The sequence below is a fragment of the Cyrtonyx montezumae genome, unplaced genomic scaffold (assembly GCF_038088225.1).
Source record: "Cyrtonyx montezumae isolate F1298 unplaced genomic scaffold, pur_monq_1.0 scaffold_8, whole genome shotgun sequence".
In the NCBI taxonomy this organism is placed as follows: Eukaryota; Metazoa; Chordata; class Aves; order Galliformes; family Odontophoridae; genus Cyrtonyx; species Cyrtonyx montezumae.
In genome coordinates this window covers 93321953-93342430 of record NW_027072089.1, presented here as the reverse complement: position 1 = coordinate 93342430, position 20478 = coordinate 93321953, and the positions used below count along the sequence as shown (strand labels likewise).

At 41.2% G+C, this 20478-nt stretch overlaps 1 protein-coding gene across 4 annotated transcripts in view; it reads left to right on the top strand.

Moving 5' to 3' along the window:
* Positions 1 to 19265, top strand: part of HECW1 (HECT, C2 and WW domain containing E3 ubiquitin protein ligase 1) — a 266177-nt gene extending 246912 nt beyond the window's left edge. For all 4 annotated transcript variants that reach the window (XM_065752992.1, XM_065752994.1, XM_065752991.1 and 1 more), the window contains 5 exons: positions 1224 to 1353; positions 6341 to 6487; positions 7935 to 8049; positions 9264 to 9462; positions 18801 to 19265. In XM_065752992.1, coding sequence (XP_065609064.1) covers positions 1224 to 1353; positions 6341 to 6487; positions 7935 to 8049; positions 9264 to 9462; positions 18801 to 18912 — 703 coding nt within the window. In that variant the 3' untranslated portion in view covers positions 18913 to 19265. The remainder of the gene's footprint in view (positions 1 to 1223; positions 1354 to 6340; positions 6488 to 7934; positions 8050 to 9263; positions 9463 to 18800) is intronic.
* Positions 19266 to 20478: the final 1213 nt, after the last annotated feature.

The window sequence follows — 20478 nt, the reverse complement described above, 5'->3', positions numbered from 1 at the left end:
AATGCTGCCCCTGTTGTTAAAAGTGGATAGCAAGTATGATATTTAGGAATATGTCTTTGAAAGTACTGACCCATAATTCCTAGATTTAATATTGATTAAAAGTTATCAAAGCAATTAAAATATATGGAAAACTGAAAGTCATATTTGATGGAGCAGATATCATTATTTCCTCCGTAAAAAAGAAAAATAAAGGGGGGTGGGGTGGGGGAAGCATATTAAGAAATGTACATGATTTCTCATGCCTCACTGGTGAGGTAGTTTTTCACAGCTTGGACTAAATTAGGAATGCTAATGCAGATAAAAACAGTGAATGGTTGTTTGTTTTTTTTTTTTGTTCTTCTACTGTTTTTTACATTTACAAGCAGAAGTTACTAGTAATATATTATCTTCATTGTGAGTTCTGTAAGGTTTATAAGGTTATCTTTAACTGATAATCTTTCTCTCTTTAATAGACTGTGGGAAGAGAACGTACATAAAACTTATAGCACTAGCAAGTAGGAAGTCAATACTATAATTAAATGATAAAGACCACACAAAAGCATATCTGAAATAGAATGAATCCAAATCAGGAAAAATATTTCTATTAGTCTGTAGAGTTCTTTAACGTGCATTTTGTTTTATGTTTTTTCAACAATTAGTATTGCTGGGCTCCAGACATTCGTATTTATATTGTATCTGAGCTAGTATGAAAAGTGAATAAGACCTAGAGTGCTCCTGCATCCTTCTTGTCCTCTTAGGGGGTTTGAAACTAGATTGCCTGTAAGCATACACATGACTTTTCAGTCAGCAAAGCTGGCTCCTTGTTAGCAAAAATTTAGATGCCTGGTCTGCATTACGCCACTCTTGTGAGCTCTTCTCATGGTTGATGGATACGGGGAAGTATCCGGGCATAACATGATGGGGCTTATTGGGCCTGGAGGTAAATGTGTGCTCTGAAATACGTGGCATCTTGAAGATTCACATAAAATTGAACCCGAAGGGTGCCTTCCAACAGCAAATAATACAGGCAGCCAACACAATTGGCCTTGAGCCCAGCCATGGAAACAATGCAGAACTACTTTATGAGGGTCTGTATTAAGAAGGACTTTTATGTTAACCTAACACCAGCCTTATGTTGTATCTCTGTCATACATTTGGTAAGTCACTTCTTATTGGTAAGCCATCCTGACAATAGTTGTGGTTTCATATATTCAGCTACATCTTTTTACTTGCCTCACAACCAGGCCATGTGATTTAAGTGACTTAGAGTACCTGGATGAAGAGTTCCATCAAAGCTTGCAGTGGATGAAAGATAATAACATCACAGATATCCTGGATCTCACCTTCACAGTGAATGAGGAGGTGTTTGGACAGGTGAGTACAGCTATGCAAAACGTCTGAAAAGCAAACTTTAAGCTGACAAACTTGAGCATGATGAACATCTATATGTCGGAACAGATCATTTAGCCTTTCAGTAACATTTTCGTATCCTGCCTTCTGTGTCTTTCAAGCCACCTGTTTTAATGCTTATTCTGTTTATTCCTGTTTATTCTTAAGGTCTATAATATAAAATACCAGCCGCAGTCTCCCTCCAGGCCTGTTGAGCCACACACTGATAAACATGAGGAATTATCTGAAGTGGAGTGCAACTCTCCTCTCTGCGGTGTAGTTCACACAGATGCGGCATTCAGTGTATTCAGTAATGTAACTTAAAGCTGATGTGACAGAAAAGAGGGGGGTTAAAAGGGAAGAAAAGTATTTGGCAGGTTGTATAAGACATGGCAACTCGTACCACTATTATGTCTAATATATTCCTGTTAGCTTCACTGTCTCTTTTCTACCTCGCACCTACTTATTTTCTCTAAGCAGGTTATTATGATTTTTACCATTCCTCTCTACATTAGTCTTTAATCTATCTGATCTGGATAACTACAACTTTAAATAGCCAATAACGCTGACTTCAGTGCAGACTGGCAACCAGAACACATACAAAGGTCTTCTATGGGTTTCTTTGGCTTTCACAGAACTGTAGGGGTTGGAAGGGACCTGCAGAAATCATCGAGTCCAATCCCCCTGCCAAAGCAGCTCCCTAGCCCAGGTTGCACAGGTAGGCGTCCAGGCAGGTCTGGAACGTCTCCAGAGAAGGAGGCTCCTCCACCTCTCTGGGCAGCTGTGCCAGTGCTCCATCACTCTCATCCCAAAGAATTTCTTACGTACATTTGTGTGGAACTTCTTGTGCTTCACTTTGTGATCTTTGGACCCCTTGTCCTATTGCCACACACTGCTGTGCGTGCTCCCACTCCTTAGATATTTATAGACGTAGATCAGATCCCCCTTCAGATTCCCCAGTCTTCTTTTTTCAAGGCTGAACAGTCCCAGGTCTCTCTACCTTTCCTCATCAGAGAGGTGCTCCAGGCCCTTTATGATCTCTGCTGGACTCTTTCCAGATCCTGGCTATTTTTGTACTGAGCCCAGAACTGAACACAATACTCCAGGTGAGGCCTCACCAGGGCAGAGTAGAGGGGGAAGATCACCTCCCTCGACCTGCTTTCCACGCTCTTTTTAAAGCACCCGAGAATCCCACTGATCTTCTTGGCCACCAGGGCACACTGCTGGTTCATGGCCAACCTGTCATCCACCAGGACATCTAGGGTCTTCTCCTCAGAGGTCCTTTCCATCACGTCATCCCCCAACCCGTACCAGTGCACAGGGTTATTCCTCCCTAGGTGCAAGACTCTACACTTGCTCTTGTTAAAACTTATCTGGTTCCTTTCTGCCCAATTCTCCAGCCTGTCCAGGTCTCGCTGAATGGCAGCACAGCCTTCTGGCGTGTCAGCCATTCCTCCCAGCTTCATATCATTGGCAACACTGAAGCCTTGGTGTCTTTGCTGTTGTAACCCATACAGGATTATAACTGTCTCTTAAAAAGTCTTGACGGGATTTAAAGCAATATTCAAGGAAAAAATAAGTATCTCCAAGGACATGCTGAAAGCTAGAGAGAGTATGCATGTCAGATAGTGTAGAATCTCAAGAGAAGGAAGTTAACTCCTGTGTGAGGTGCAGAGATGCACAGTGTCAAAGAAATCAGGTGGAATATTAAGAGTGTGTCTCTTAGCCCTCAGAAGAAAAGTTGACATGAGTTTGTGCAGAGTGAAGGCGTACAGGGTGAAGGCATGCAGAGCAGGGAGAGAATTAGATCTGTTTTGGATACAAGGAATTCTGGCCCTGGGAGTTAACTTTCAAGCTATAAGCCTGAAAGTAATAAATCAAGCAAGACTTCAGGGGATATTTTCAAAACTGAAGTTAGTCTGCTTGTTATACAAGGGAATGAAGAATCACCAGTATCAAGGAGAGATGAAATAAAAAGGATGGGGCAGAAGAATTGAAGTAAGAATCCCTTGTAGGAAAGATTAACGCTGTTTTTAACAGACTTAAATGTACGGGGTTTTCCTCTCAGGAGCTGTGAGTTTGCATGACATTCAGTTGACAGTACGTCCATTTCCCTGGAAGGTACCTCTGTGTAAGACTAATAAATGAAGACAAAAAGAAACATGCAGACATATTCACAAAGGCAGATGAGACGAGTTGGTATTTGCATTGGAAGACTACAAAGATGAACAAGAATCTCAGCTTGAATTGCCCTAATACATCTGAAGATGTGTATTCGGCACACTATTACTTGTTGTGCACTCCCAAGAGAAAAGAGCTAGGCAATTACAAAAAGGTCTGTTATGGAGGATGAGAGATGATTCCAAAAAGAACTGAAATAAAATTGCAATCTGTTGTAGATACTGTGATACTAGAGCAAAGGAACACAAAATATTTTGATGCCAGTTTATGTTCTGTCTAGTACTTTATTTCATATGTACCAGACACTAAATTTGCTAGAACTAATAAATGAGAATAAAAACGATTATCACTGTGAATTATGAATGTGAGAATCCAAGTATCCTAACTGAAGGTGATATTTTTCCCGTATGAAATTTGCTGAATGCTGACAGCGAAGTACCCAAGAAATCTCCAGCATGTTTTTTTCACACAGATGGATTGCAGTTGGAAATTCTTGCATGCCAGGAGCATCTGACCACTTAAATGCCATCTGCACATTGCTTTGCTATGCACAGTGGGAGTTCTGCTAATATTTGGGGTGCTGACTTTCAATACTTGGCTAAGGGAGACAGGAAATAGAGGCTCCTTGAGAAGCTGTGTTGCAGATGGGTCACAGGCTTTTTGTCCTGTTTCCACCATGACTTGATTATTGACAAGTCACCATTTCCTTCATTGTTTCTTTCTTGTGCATCTCTGACCCATGTATTTAGTTTTTAATCCATTGGGGCTAAATCTTTTTTCTTGGTACTTTTTCTTTTTATTAGAACATACTAGTGAGGATCTCTAGACCTCTTCCATACTGGTGCCTAAAGCAAATATATGGCATCAGTGCAAGCATCCCACATTTTTATTTATGGGTACTGGATGCCAGTTTTGAGAGTTTTGCCTATAAGACTCAAGAGAGGTGACAGTTGCTTGTGACTTTAAGAACCTTCTCAAGCTTTGACCCTTGTAGAAGGTGGTTCCTTCCAGACCTGTCTCCAGGCCCTATATGTGGATACACTAACAATTGTTCTGGTCAGATTAAAAAAGTAAGTTAGATTTGTTTTAGTGTTTCCTTTGCTGCTCCAAATGTACCACTCCTAATTCTAGCTTACAGCTGTGACTAATACCTCCCTGAAAAAGAAAAACAAAAAATGGGGGGGTGAAAATCACTGTGATTGATTTGCTGTCTCCAAGTCCCGATAAATTGTATTTGAAGTTATGTGAATAAAGTGAAGAAATGATAAGTGTGTCTAGGTATTTGTGGGAAACCTTGTAAGGAAATATAGACCAATTGGATTTATAATCATATTTAAAGTTAGACAACATTTATTCGTTACTGATTTTAACCAGTGCAATCTGGGAAAGTACAGCATGGCATCTGAATGGTGCAGCTTTGCTTGTGAAATGGTGACACGGTGATTTACATTTGGGAATTCAGCCTGAACCAGCTAAGAATTCCTAACTCGTTACATCCAACCTTACTTGTTCTTGTTGTTTCTCAGCAAAGCTACGTATTAGATGACTCACTGAGTGTTTCCGTAATTCACAGTTTTCTACATGTCCTTCCAGCAAAATGACGTAAATAGTCAATATACTCCGCATGCTCTCTGTTGAGCTAACAAGTAGATAATATAAATAATACAAGCAATAAGTATGTATTCATGGAACTCATTTGGTATCTATGCTAGACATCATTGTTATTGGAGCAGAAAAATAAAGATGAGAGCAAAACATTCTTCCTTTAAAATCCACTGTATGCAATATGAAAATAATTACAGAAGAAATAATGTATCTAACACATGCAAGAAGTATATTCTTGCTAGGTAGAATCTTGATTGATTCCTTAAATCGCTTCTCTATCTCAAGCCTTAGTAACCCAAGCCAACTAAAGTAACTATTAAAATGCAATGAAAATCTGTTAAAAAAATAGTTACAGTACATACTGATTGCCATTTTCTTACTCCTAGTTATCTTATAATTTCTTGGGTTTGGATGTCTGGTTTAAAACTCTGAATGCCACCATGTCTTTGTTTCACATCTGTGTGAGGTGCTATCCACTGTCAGTTCTTGTTTAGGTAGTGTACTGGAAGTATTTATTTTGTGGAGATTTTCTTGGCTTTTGGCATTTTTGAGTTAACACCTATTCTGTATCAATTAGGTGTAAGTGTTGCAAGTAGATACATAGCTCTTCCAGTGGCAAAACTATCTGTAAAGTTCCAGTGCTGTAATTGTCTCCATCCTGTTGTTTCCCATACTACTACTTGTGTAGCCTGTAGAATAGCAAGCTGGCAGGAATATCTCTCTCTTGAGAGCAAGTGGGAGAGCAGGAGATTAGAAGATTGGCCAGAATGGCGTATTGCTCATAACATATAAATGGTGCCCTCAGAATCAATCTTTGCTTATATAGTTTAGAGTCAGCTACACATCAGTCCAGTTTCAACTGAGGACAAGACTAGGGCTGGGACTGAGAGAGGAACAGAGATCAGAAAGCTGAATGATCTTCTGAAAGTTTCCTGTTTTGCTGAATTATATGTGTGATAAACCAAAGGTTTTGAATGACTGCATGTTCTGCAGGAGTGGCTGGGGAGTGGAGGTGAGTGCCCATCATTATTCCTCTTATTTCTATTTTGAAAGGATGTAAGACGTGGGGATAGAACTAGAAAAATGGCTGTTACATTTTTCACTTACGCTTTCCATGTACGCTTTAAATTTAAAAACATAGTGTGATCCATACATTGTTACTCCACTGTTCATCTTTGTTCCATAGGTGACAGAGAGAGAGTTGAAATCTGGAGGGGCAAATACAGCAGTGACAGAAAAGAACAAAAAAGAGTACATTGAGAGAATGGTTAAATGGAGAGTGGAACGAGGAGTTGTTCAACAAACGGAGGCCCTGGTCCGTGGCTTCTACGAAGTAAGTAACAGTGACCACTGTATTCCTTTCATCATCTTAATGTGATGGTCCCCTGGTTAAACTGTTTCATCAGTACCCTAGGAAGTAGCAAAAAACACAAATGACAAGGAATCGGAGTGTCTGGATCTGTAGCAGTCACTTCAAGTGGGGAGCTGGAGTGACTGCATCTTTAGAGACTCACTACAGTAAAGGTAGTCCTGGGATACAGTCCACTGACTGCCTTGCTGATGTTGATGACTCGTGCTCCATTGTTGTCCTTGGATTTTGTTAACTTAGCTCTGCTGAAGACCTGGATCTGAAGACATCCTTGTGGCAGTGCTGCTACAAGGACTACCAAAGATGGGATGAAAATCTGCTTCTTTGCTAGCCCCTCCAGGTAGACACCTATTCATGTCCCATACTAATCACATTCAGCTATGTATCTTTCCCTGGCACCAGTATTATGTAAGCAGAAGCTGTGGGATATCTCATAGAGGGAAATAAACCAGAAGAGTAGGATCTCCAGAAAGCAAAGCAGCACATATTGAATACACGGAACAGTAACGATAACTGATCTCTCTGAGCAGTCATGCACTGAAGTTTACTGAAAGTGGAAGCCAGTGATGGTATTTTTGCAGCTGTGTATGCTTGGTCAGCCTCGTCTGGAAGAAAGAGATTGGCAAAGCATGCAGTTTAATAAAATGCCCAGATGTTTCTTTAGCTTTTTCTCCCTGTGAATGCTTCACACTATTACAACTTTTTGTTTCACCTAATGAAGAATATAAACTTCTGAATCTTAAGTGCTTGAAGACATATATATTACACTATTGTAAACAAATTCCAGTACTAAACAAATTTTTCATATTTCAAATCTAGTGCACATTGGACCATCAAAGTCACTCATCAGAATCAATGTTAACAGCGAATAATTATTTCGCAGACTGTGCCTTGCTACTTACTGCCTCATTCAGGTCAAATCGTGTGCCATCATTTTCTGCAAATCAGAACATCAGCAGACCTATGGAAGAATCAGAGGAGTGAAAGTTAGCATGCAGACTTCATAGAATCATAGAATCACTAAGGTTGGAAAAGACCTACAAGATCATCCAGTCCAGCCATCCACCTATCACCAATCCTTCTCACTAAACATTCCTTGAATTCCTCCGGGGTTGGTGGCTCCACCACCTCCCTGGGCAGCCCATTCCAGTACTTGACCACTTTCAGATACTTTCAGAGAAGTATTTCCTAGCATCCAGTTTGAATTTCCCCTGACACAACTTAAAGCATTCCCTCTCATCCTATCACTAGTTACACAAGAGAAGAGGCTCACTACCGCCTCACTTCAGGTAGTTGTAGAAGGGAGTGGCTGACACTTAAAGATCTGGCCATCAGAGCCCTAGGTTTAAGATGCATTGCATCTGCTTTATTTCCTGTCTGAAACTGTGCTTACAAGTGTTTTACGTTCCAGGTTGTAGACTCCAGGCTCGTCTCTGTTTTTGATGCCAGAGAACTGGAGCTGGTTATAGCTGGCACTGCAGAAATAGATCTCAATGACTGGCGTAACAACACAGAGTATCGTGGAGGTAAACTGCATGCTGATGCTTACTAATATTTTGGATGCTTTCAGACTAAAACATGAGAGACTTCATCCATTTTTTCCAACTGTCTTTCCTGAAGGAATTGGCCTGTTTTGTTCAAAAAAATTTTGTGGAGATTAACTCTTGAGATAGGATATTAAGTTTGAATCGACAGATGTAATAACGTTGAAATTGCTTCTGCAACTTCTGTCCAGATTTTATGTGTTCTCACTTTCTAACAGGAGTTTTGACGATTAAGAACTGAAAAGGATTTGCAGTAGTATGTCTAAGGCTTACTTACTCAGATGACTGTGAATGAACTCCTGGCCTCATTAAAAGTAATATAACAAGTCCTCTTGACTTCAGCAGGGAAGGAGGCTCAAGAGTTGAATTCCTCTGCTCCTGATTATACTTCTACAGGCAACAGAAATTGCTTAGCCATCCCCTCAACTTATGCCAAGTTGGACTTTTTCTGTTTTCCTCATGCATGGCCTGCTTTTGCTTTAAATGCTGAGCATGATTGATCCAGGCTGTCTTGGATGATGAATAAATGCAAAATCCATGAGTTCTGCATTACAGAAGGAAAGTCTCTGAGGTTCACGTATCCCTCTCTGAAATACAAGCCTCAAGTCTTAGCTGCTGACTGCCTAGCTTTTGTGTTACCTTGAAATAATCAGCTAATCACAAGTACAGCTGGTCCCCCAAGTTATTATCCTCTTTTTTTTTTTTTTTTTTGTAGATATTGAAACAAATTTAACCTGGTTTTATGCTGTCTTCTACTAGCACAGGCTGAGGCACAGGGCCTTACACATGGGAGGTTTGCCAGGGAAGAGTTTGCAGCCCCAAACTCTTCTCCATGTGTTGGACACTTTTGCAATTCAACAAGAATGTATTTGGGAACCAGAAATTAAGTCATTAAAAGTTGAACTGTGCAGTGTATTACAGCTGGTCTTTTATATCTCACATAGGTATTCCCAGTTCTTGCCCAAGGGGTTTTCAAAAAGCATATGTGCAATAAATATATATTTGAATTTTAGGGTTTTAAATGAATTAGTCATATTATAGTATCCAGTCAGGACAAGATGAGAGATGTGAATTATCAATAATCAAGAATGAGATATATTGCTAGATCAGGAAACTTTCTATAGGAGATTTTCTGCCCCAGAAGAGTTATACTACAGTGTATGAATTTAACTCCTCTCTTTTGCTTCTTGGTTTAGGTTACCACGATGGACATATTGTAATACGGTGGTTCTGGGCAGCAGTGGAGAGATTTAACAATGAGCAGAGACTCCGGTTGTTGCAGTTTGTTACTGGAACATCAAGTGTGCCATATGAGGGCTTTGCAGCTCTCCGAGGAAGCAACGGGCTTCGGCGTTTCTGTATAGAGAAATGGGGGAAAATAACCTCCCTTCCAAGGTACGTCCCAGATATAGTACAAAAACAGAGGTCTTTGTGAGGCATGAGCCTGTACTTTGTTGCATTTGTCTGAAAGAGATGGTGAATCACTAAGAACATCTTAAGGAAGAAAGAAGCAATTAGCAGTTTCTTCAGTAATTACATTCCAAGGTAAGTCTTTTATTTTGCTTTTTTTTTTATCTGCAGCTTCACTTTCAATTACTTTGAGTCTGAGAAGTGGTTAAGGTGAAGATATCTATATATCCAAACCTATTTTTATTTTGATTCTGTATCAGGTCCAGATCAGCAGGAGCCTGTCAGCCAATTCTGTTCCTTTTACTCCTAAAAAACTAATAAAAAAAAAACTGTGAAGTTACAGAGCCATGAAAGTCAGAATCCACTTCTGAGTTTTGACAAGAGATGTGCGTGTAATCCCTTCATTTGCTCTGATTGTTCCACTTTTTCATCACAAGGAAGCTTAGTGGAGGAACTTCAAACTGTGTGGTGATCATACTCTGTTTATTATATCTGGCTCTGTCAACTGGAATCAAATGAGCTGTGATGCCATACAGTGTCCATAGACGTCCTAGTGCTTTCCTATGGAGGGGTTGTCTTCCTTTTTAAGAATGAAAAAACTGAGGCACCAAGAGGTCATCGGGCTTACCTAAGGCTTCCCAAGAGAGCTGTGGCACAGCCAGCAACAACACTGAGCTTTGAGTTCTGTTCTTATCCTTCTTATCCATAACCAGCAGCAATCCTTCCCCCTGCGATGAGTCACCTTTTCTTGAATGTCCTTACAGTTACCTGAGGCTCTACCCAGTGTGATTACAGAGCTTTTTTTCATGGGTCAGCCTATCAGCACCTCTGAGATGAATTTGCTAAGTGAGTCTTTTACATAACATTGCCCTCCTAAGGATGCTTTCTTCCTGCACTCCAAGGCCTGCATTGTCTATTCATATAAAAATTATTCTCCTGGAAATGAACTGAAAGCTAAAGCAAACCCTGGAGCACCCAAACATGTTTTGCAATTTACCTGCCTGCATTCAGAATTTCCTCTGGTGACACTCATCAGGCCAAGTTTGGCTAGAGTCAGAGTAATTCTTCCTTAGAAAGGTTCCAGACCACTCAGGTTGGGAGGCATCTTCAGTGTCCCTTGGGCTTTCAGCTGTTCAAAGGAGGCTAACCGCTTTCATTGCGCGCTACAAAAATTTGTTCTCGCTGATTTGTGGATAAATTCAGACAGTCAAATAACCGTGGGTTTGACCCTGTCTTCTAGTTACTTCCCTTCCATGTTGTTTACCCAGAGTCATACTGTGAGAAACTTGAGCAGACCTCCAAAGTTCTCTTGAGAGGAAAAGTTCAAATCTGCTCATTGTTCTAGTCCAAGTCTACCCATCCTTATGCAGTGGGGACACACAGGATCTGGACCAGGGCACCATGTCAGCAGGTGTTCTGAGCTGACGTCTTACATGGACTCCCCCCTAAAATCAGGAAAAGGGAAGAAAGTGTTTTTAAGGCATAATTCATCTCACCTTAACATAGACTTTTAAAACAACTTGGCTGAATCACACCTGTTACATTCTGATTTATTTCCATTCACCATAAAGACTTGACAGATAGTATAGAGAGAGCTAGAAAGCTAACTGATTTAAAACTGAGCTTTTAAAACATAGAAATATAGAAGGTCAGCAAGATGGTTCATGCACTCTGAGCTTCAGCCAGCATTGCGGAAAGCCTGAGAGTTATTCAACTACAACTTGCTATTCATGGGCCTGATCCTCATTTTGCAGCATATATGTGGTGTGGTTCTATGTAAGGGTTTTAGAACTGTCCAAGGGCAATCCATCCTGTAGACAGACAGCAGCTGGAAGTCACAGCCTGTGCAGTGTTCCTCCCTTGCGCTCCTTCCCAGAATGGAAAGAGGTGATAGGGGAGGGTGGGAGGAACTTGACACGTGCACAGAAAATACCTTGAGCTGACCCATCCAGTTCTGAAAAAATAATTGACTTTTTTTTTGCTCTGCTTAACTTCCCTTGTGAACCTAGGCATTACTTATGCCCTAGATTCAGTTAGCCCTGAGATATTCACATTAACAACTTTATGTTTGTTTGCTAATCACTAAACATGTTATTCTCCCTGAAAGAGGCCTCTTTTCCAGGTGAAAGTTGTCAGCACCTTTCAGAAGACTCAGAGCTCTGTGTTCATTGTAGCCAGGGGAAAGAGAAATAACACTTGCTCATGAGGAATTAATACAGCTTGATCACTGTTAATTATTACCTGTATTTTTATAAAATTATGGGATGCTGCCAAGTATACACAGTGTTAAGAAATACAAAAAACATGCAGGCTAAACTTGGAGACTCTAAATCTTTAGTTAAGCAAATAAACAAATGTTATTTTTAACTATTTTAAATGTCTGATTATGACTTGCTCATGTTTATTTAGATTTACTTGCATATTGACTTAGAGGTTAAAAAAGTCATCTGTCATATCCTGTAGACCTTTGGTCCTTGTGATATAGTATGAGTGTAAATAACTAGCTGTTTAGAATAACAGACAGTGAATTCCCTTCTCCTTCTAACAGTTCCTACAATTTTACAGTGAGAGTTACCTTGTTACACATTGTCAGAGTCCTAGGAAAAAGAACAGCTCTCTCACTCTTAGCAATCATCAGGTTTAGGTTTAGTTATACATATGCTCAAATATGGTCTTAGATCTTAGGCCCTGCTCCAGTAAATGCAGTGCTCTGTAAGGTGTTAGAGAAGCTGGCATTAAGCTGATGCATTTGGCTTTTCTGCTGTCTGTGTAGATAATGGGTCACAGAGGATGGGATGGTCTGGCCTTTGGATTTTCTAATTTCTCACAAAGTATTAGATAACTTTTAACTGTGTAAGAAGAGCATGCCAGATTCTGGCAGTCTAATTCTGTTGGTGTAAACTTGCATTATGGATTCTTCCAAACTAATGTAGTATATCAGATGAAATAGCACTGAGTAAATAGCAGGTTCAAGCCCTTGTTCTTCAAGGTTGGTTGGCTTTTACTCTCCCTATTTAATATGCAAAGGTTTATCCTGAAATCAATAAGTTACATATTTTAATTATTTTAAATGACTTGGATTTCTACTCTCTGGAGAAGCTGATTGAGTAGGGATGAATGGAGAATTCTTCCAGCTGTAGCGCTTTATAAAGCAGGAAGCATCTTCTTTCCTGGCACAGGTTGGAGCTATAGATAGGATAGGAGGGAGTTCCGTGCACACATACTGCCTGTTCACTCTTGTTATTGTAAAGAATTAAAGGAAGCTACAAAGTAGAAAAGAATGGAAAAAGCTTAAACTCTGACACACATAATTTTATAGAGAAAATTTTTAAAAGGAGAGAAACGGCATAGCACTGTGAACTGTGAATGAAATTAAAGATCATAGAATCACAAAATTATTATGGTTGAAAAAGTCCTCTAAGATCATCTAGTCCAACCATCCACTTACCTCCAATACTGCCCACTAAACTGTGTCCCTAAGTACCACATCTGCACTTTCCTTAAACATCTGCAGAGATGTTGACTCCACCACTGTGAGGTAAATAACTCCCAAGGATGGTACTTCACAACAAAATAGTATAGATTATAGTATATTTTGGGTAGTTCTATATAGGTGGGATACAAATAACACAAAAGAGAAGATGACTCACCTTCAAGATATCAAGGCTCACAGGGGACTTCACATAGAAGGGATCTCCAAGAAGAGATCCTTCCCTGGTGGTGGTCAGCCCTTAAATGGGGTTTGGGAGAGGTGGAGCCAGGCTCCACCCCTTCCAATCACACAGGTATATCACCTTCACCTGTGGCCCCATGGCTGACTCGGTGCTCACTCCAGGTGACCAATCAGTGGTTCAGGCCGTGATTCAGCAGTTCCCATACAACCAATTCCCTGAGAAACCTGTTCTAATGCCTGAGCACTCTTCTTGAGAATAAATTCTTCCTAATATCCAATCCGAACCTCCCCTGGTGCCACTTGAGGCTATTCCCTCCAGTCCTGTCACTAGTTACACAAGAGAATAGGCTGACCCCTGCCACAGCTTCCTTTCAGGTAGCTGTAGAGGGCTACAAGGTCTCCCCTGAGACTCCTCCAGACTGAACAATCCCATCTCCCGCAGCTGCTTCTCATAAGACTTGAGTTCCAGCTTCATTGTGTTATTCTGAACGTGCTGCCAGGACCTCAGTGTCTTTCTTGCAGTGAGGGGCAAAAACTCAACACAGTATTCAAGGTGCAGCCTCACCAAAGCTGAGTACAGAGGGATGGTCACCTCCCTCCTCCTGCTGGCAATGCTATTTGTTTTGCAATCCAGGATGCCATTGGCCTTCTTGGCCACCTGGGCACACTGCTGGTTCATGTTCAGCTGTGTTGACCAATACCCTCAGATCCTTTCCTTCTATGCAGCTTTCCAGTCACTCTGCCCCAAGCCTATAGTGTTGCATGGGGTTGCATCAGGCTGCGTGGGACCCAGTACTTGGTCTTGTTGAACTTCATCCCATTGGCCTCAGGTTGTACAGGTCTCTCTGTAGAGCATTCCTATCAGGCAGATCAATACTTCCCCCCAACTTGGTGTCATCTGCAAACTTACTGAGAGTGCACTGAATTCCCTCATCCAAATTATCAGTAAAAGTATGGAATAGGATGAGCCCCAAAACTGATTTCCTGGGAACGCCACTTGTGGCTGGTCACTATCTGGATTAATTCCTTTCACCACCACTCTCTGAGCCTGGCCATCCAGCCTGTCTTGTACCCAGTAAAGAGTGTACCTGTCTAAGCCATAGGCTGCCAGCTTCTCCAGGAGAATGCTGTGGGAGAGTGTCAAAGGCTTTGCTGAACTCTAGGCAGCTTACATCAATAGCCTTACCCTCATCAACCAGGCTGGTCACCATGTTGTAGAAGATGAAGTTGGTCAGGCAAGACCTGCCTTTCATGAACCTATGCTGGCTGGGCCTGATCCCCAAGTTGTCTCACACATGCCATGTGATTACCCTCATGATGATCTGTTAGATAGCTTTCCCTTGGTACTGGGGTCAGGCTGACAGGCCTGAGCCGCGGATATCAGGGTCTGAGTCGATTGCTCTCGAGTGGGGAAGCACAACAGGACTCAATATATGAGTGATCAGGCTTCAATTTATTACCCGGATAGCCTTATAGTGTTTAAGACAGGGGCATATAAAAAATATCACACAACCATTGGTAGAGAGCCTCAAGAAAAACAACTTTAAAACAACTCCCAACAATTAACAGCAGTGAGAAACACATTCTGGAGGAGGTGACTTTTGATTTCATCCTAATCCTAAGATACCAGGCAGGAATGTGTTGGCAGCAGATGTGAAAGGCAGTCCCCTGTTTCAAAGTGCACTTTTCCTCTCCCACTCACCACAGACCATCTCCTGCTTTTACTTTTCTCAAGGCTCAAACAGAGTAGTTTCCTTTGAGCACCGTATCAGTGTGGCCAGTGCATAACACAGAGCCCAAAGGGAACACCTGCTAGCTAAACTGAATAGACTATCAAGGACAGCTTACTCTAAAAAATACCTATAGTTAGTTATCAGCAGTCCTGTGAGGCCCTCTTTGCTGAAGGCAGGCTGAACAACATAATCACAGAAGTTTCCTATATACGTCTTGGCAACTTGGGTTGCTCAGCTGAAGCAGTTCATGTCCACCTTGAGTTGTTTGTCACTTGGCCCAGGGACATCATGACCTCCTATCAACATCTAATACTTTTCCATGAGTATATAGTTTCTGTGCTGCAGTGTAAACTATGCTCGAACTATGCTCTATCACCATGACCTCCCTGCTCCTGCAGCCATTTCTCAACAGGCCTGTAGTTCCCCAGATCCTCCTTAAGACCTTTTTTATAGATGGGCATCTAGTAAGCCTCCAATCCTCTGGGACCTCTCCAGTTGACCAGGACCACTGATAGATAGGTGGTGGAAAGCAGTTTGGCAGTCATGTGTACCAGCTCTCTCAGCACCCTCAGTTGCATCCCATCTGTTCCCATGGACTTGTTGCAGTCCAGATGGAGTAGCAGGTCTCTAACTTTTCCACCTGAATAGTGCAGGGTTTATTCTGCTCCCCACTCCAGATTTCCCAGGAGGCTGAGCACCCTGATAACTGATCTGACTATTAATGACAGATGTAAAGAGGCTATTGAGAACCTCAGCCTTTTCCTTATCCTCGGTGGTCATGTTCCCCACTGCATTCAGTGAAGGATAGAGATTCTCCTTGGCCCTCCTCTTACTTTTAATATATTTGTAAAAACATTTTTGTTGTCCTTTACCACAGTGACCAGGTTGAGCTCCTGTTGAGCTTTAGCCTTTCTGATTTTCTCCCTCAATGTGCTAGCAACTTCTCTATACTCTCCCTAAGTTGTCTGTCCCTTCTTCCACAGGAGGAAAACTTTTTCTCTCCCAGAATCAGAGCAAAAGTTCCTTGCTCAGACCCACCAAACCTGCTCCAAGCAATAAAGACAAGCTGCCAGGAAGAACAAAATTTTAAGTGATCAATTTACTGCTTTACTTACTGGATGATGAGGGCATATGTGGGTCAGGGTTGGTTTGCATGACTTTTATCTTGCATTTCTTTCTAGAGAAGCCAGAATCCTTTCCATAAAAGCTCTTACCAATCTGATTCTTATTCCAGACCTCTCACTCCCTGAACACTCTCTCAAATGTCAGTGTGCTTACATGGTTGGAAGCTTAATTAAGGGAAGAAAGACTTCTTTCACTGCAATGTCTGTTTCTTGCACTGCTGATGTAATGTTTTCACCCTAAGATGTGCAGCAAGCCCAGTACTGCAAAACAGCAAGTGTCCCCTGGGTTACGCTTACTGTAAGAACTGTCTCTGGGATCAGTAGGAAGTCAACACCATTCAGAGGGTGTTGTGGTTTTGTGGTTTTGATGCCGGTATTCCACATCAGAGCATCATGCAGCAGTTAAGGAGTTAATGCTGGGGGAGCAGCAGAGGGGAGGGGCGGAGCTCCGCACCGGATGCAGGCGGCGCTCGGTCTGGGCGCGTTGCTCCGGGCTGCCGTGGAGGTTCAGCACGTGTGCTTGCCCTGCAGGTCCTCCTTAACGTAAGCTCACAGCTTTTGGGTTGGAAATTTTTCTCTCTCTCTCAATTGTTCAATTTTATTAGATTCAGTAAAGTTACCGTTCCTTCTCAGATCGTGCCGTTGTTTTCTTGTAGACCCATCTCTTCCCGCTGTTTTCCCCCTCCCCCTCCCGGAGCGCGGCTCTGCTCGGGCGGCCGCGCGGCCACTGACGCAGTTTTTTTTTCTCTCCCCTCTCCCTTCTCGGTTTCCCTTGGGTCACTGTCACGGACAACACCGTGACAGAGGGAACTTAGCTCTTTGCTAAGCCACTGGAAGGGCCTTTCTATAGAAGTGATCACAGTAAATCTCATTACAGGAGAGAGAATGGATTTTTTTTCTGAATTTGACTAGGTTAACGATGACAAAGTCAACAGCTCTGCAAGTGTTCCTTAAATTATGTGAAATGAGGTGATTGATGGTCAGTCGAGATGAATGACCACAAGAAAGTAAACAGCAGTGATTGTGGCTATGTCTGTACCACGCAGTAGGAGACATGAAAACAGTGATGCTTTCACATAATCACAGTCACAGAATGGATGAAGCTGGAAGGGACTTCCCTGCTCAAGGGGACACTGAGATCACATTACTAAGGACTGAGTCTGGATGGCTTTTGAATATCTCCAGGGAAGGAAACTCCACGACCTCACTAGGCAACCTGTGCCAGAGCTCAATCACTCTCATAGGAAAGATGTTTTTCCTCATGTTCAGTCAGAGCTTCCTGTGTTTCAGTTTGTACCCATTGCCTCTTCTCCTGGCACTGGGCACCACTGAGAAGAGTCTGGTCCCATCTTATCGACACTCTCCCTTCATATAACATAGAAGTCTCATACAGGCCTTGGTCTCATGCAGTTAAATGTGCCATGATTGAGTACCAGACGTCAGTAACATTTTAGGTTTAGGCAAGTTACATTGCACAGTCCCCAGTCCTGAGCCTTCATGACTGTGGTACTTCCACTTGTGAAGCCAGGCAGTTGAGCACCTCAGGAACAGCTTTCTGAATGGCACTCTCTTGCCCATGGAGAATGCATCTGTAATGGATTACAAGAATCCTTCAGTTAATTAACTCCCAGTGGTTGATAAGTATTGACAGTGAATTGTAGAAACCACCTATGCTGCCAGATTGCTGATATAAATAAACAGCGCAGGGCTGCTCATGGACAACAGATGTTATCTACCACATTTAATTTCAAGGGATATATTAAATAACGGCTTTATTGATGTTCAATTTTCACTCGCTCTCTTGTGTTCACAATTCATATGTTTAATGTGCACTCTCTCTGGGAACAAGCAGCTTCCCAATCTTCATTTAAGAGGTAAAAAAGGGATTGTAAAAGCTCTCCTAATTGAATTTGTTTGATGCAGTGAAGTTTTTGATGCTCCTAATTGAATTTGTTTGATGCAGTGCTTTTGATGTTTCACCATCAGTGCTTGATAAAACTCTCCCCTGAATCTCCAAGTCTTGGTCTAGCCCATCTACCAGCATCACGTTTTTCACACTTTGTGGGTGGCCTAAGAGATGATTAGTAGAGTTTTAAATAGTTTCTCTAATATAGCTTTTTTACTTCAATTTTGAGAAAAATAACATAGCAGTAAAGATATTACACAGAAAAGCTAGGAGTAAAACAACTTCACAGCTTCTAAATGTACTAGAGAAGTTTAGACATTATTAGATGCTGAAGCCGCATTTCCTTCTGTAGAGTTTTGTTGAACCAAATTTATCAGAGGGAGCAAGAAGGAACAGAAGTATTTCTAGCGTCATGTGAAACTGCAAGCAGACTGAGAAAAATTCAGTAATTTTGATGAAAGTGTGCTGAGTTTTTTGGGGAGTGGGAAACTCAAGGCAACTAAAGTAATAGTGGAACCTTTCCTGTATCAGGGCCTAGACCCCCACTCCTCAGTGACCTCTGACATTTTTCTACATGAAGATACCTGCAATGTGTAATGCAGGGATAGCAGAGAATGATATTGTGTTTATATTTAGCTTGAGAAATATTCATTTATTTATTTGAGAGATATTTAGCTGTTTGAAATATTCATTTATATCGCACATATATTTTGGTACCTCAGACTTCTGGGGAATTACTAAAGTTTTACTTTAATAGTACAATTTTTTTTATCTCTTGAGTGAACTTGAATGTTCTGAGTTTCCATACAAACTTGTTTTCTCAGCATTTGTTTCCTCTTGTATTTATTTAAATTAAACTTAACATGCAGCATATTTTCCTTCTGCAGGGCACACACATGTTTCAACCGTTTGGATCTTCCACCTTACCCCTCATATTCTATGCTGTATGAAAAGCTGTTGACAGCTGTTGAAGAAACTAGTACCTTTGGACTTGAATGAAGGGGTTCAGGCAGTTCTGTTGTTTTTCTGGCTGTTGATGTCATCTTTCCAACATCATTTAATCTTGGTTTCCCATGTTTTTTGAAAACAAAACAAAAAAGAATCAAGATTGACAAAGGCTGTGCATGAAGAACTGCCACCCTCCAAGATCTAACCTTCATGCTTTCATCCTGTTTCCTATGGACTGCTAGTCTGTATGCAATAGAAAAACAACTGTCTCAAGGTTTCTGTATATCTCTACATACTTCCATTAATAACAATGAAAATACAAATGCAAGTTACGCTACACTTGATCAAATGTTAATAAATGTTTACTTCCACTTATGTTGATTAAAAAATAAAAACAAAAAAAACATCAAGCATTCCAAGCTTTTATATACTCACATTTTCTAAAGCAATTTGCAGCCCATCTTACTTCTTAACAGTTAAATACAGTACTAGGAGCTGGTCAAATATATTCTTCATCCATTCTTGTTTTCTCTGTACATACTGTCCATCTCAGAGACACTTATAAATAAAACTGAATTTTTTTATATGAACTCACATCAGTTGCATCAGCTGGAACTGGCCCAGATTCACGGTGCAGATAAGACCTTCAAAAACTTAACAAGCTGTAATGCAATGCAAATCATAACAGCGATTGCTACAATTGTTCCGTGCCAGTGCTGGAGAGAACTTGCACTTCAGAGATATTGGGAGGGGCATCTCTATTGTAATGTTTACCACACAAGTTTGTGCACACTAAAGAAGGATATCTTATTATGTAGCATAGAGACCAGGCTCCCTTACCTTAGTATTGTATGCAACAAGGAAAAAAGGAAATAAGATGAATGTTCTACTCTTGTGAATACCCTTGGATTCTGTTTACCAGATCTTTGTTCTCTGATTTTTGTTTGAAATGCTCCTTTCCATATAGGATGTACAGACAATCCCATCCCCTGTGTCAGAAGCCGTTTATTGTCTGTCAGACTGGGCTCAACTATGGTTGCTGGGGGCAGGTTTTGGTTTTGTCATTTTGATTTTCTTGTTCAGTGCAAATCTCCATAAGCTCAACAGTGGTCATAGACAGAAAGTTTTAGTCTAGGATCTATGGAATGAGAAGCTGCAGTGAATGGTTGTGCTTGTCAAAGATGAAGGGTCCTGTAACTCTGTTATGGTTAAAATTTTGTTGTACTTCTCTTGGAGTCCACCCAAAGGCACTCCAGCCATGTTAAGTGTGACCAAACTTAAGAGCAATTTCTTATTACTTCAGACAGAACCCACTTTAAATTGGTGTACTTTGCATTCCAACTCTGGAACCAGAGAACAAAAGAAAAACAGCAATAGGCTTGTCTTTGGAAGGATTTTGCTGAGGCTATTACAGGCAACATCACTGCTCTGATTGTGTTCTACTTATTAATATTTGCTGCCCTTGTTTTCCAAGACTTATTGAAAGTGTTTGTCTTAACTGGGAAAAGAAAATAAGTATCTTTACTTCTGATGCTAATCGTGAAAGGATACATGAAATAGGAAGTGAGAGACTTGCGAAGGGTACATGAAGGTAAGTAAGAAGGTAACCTCATAGTA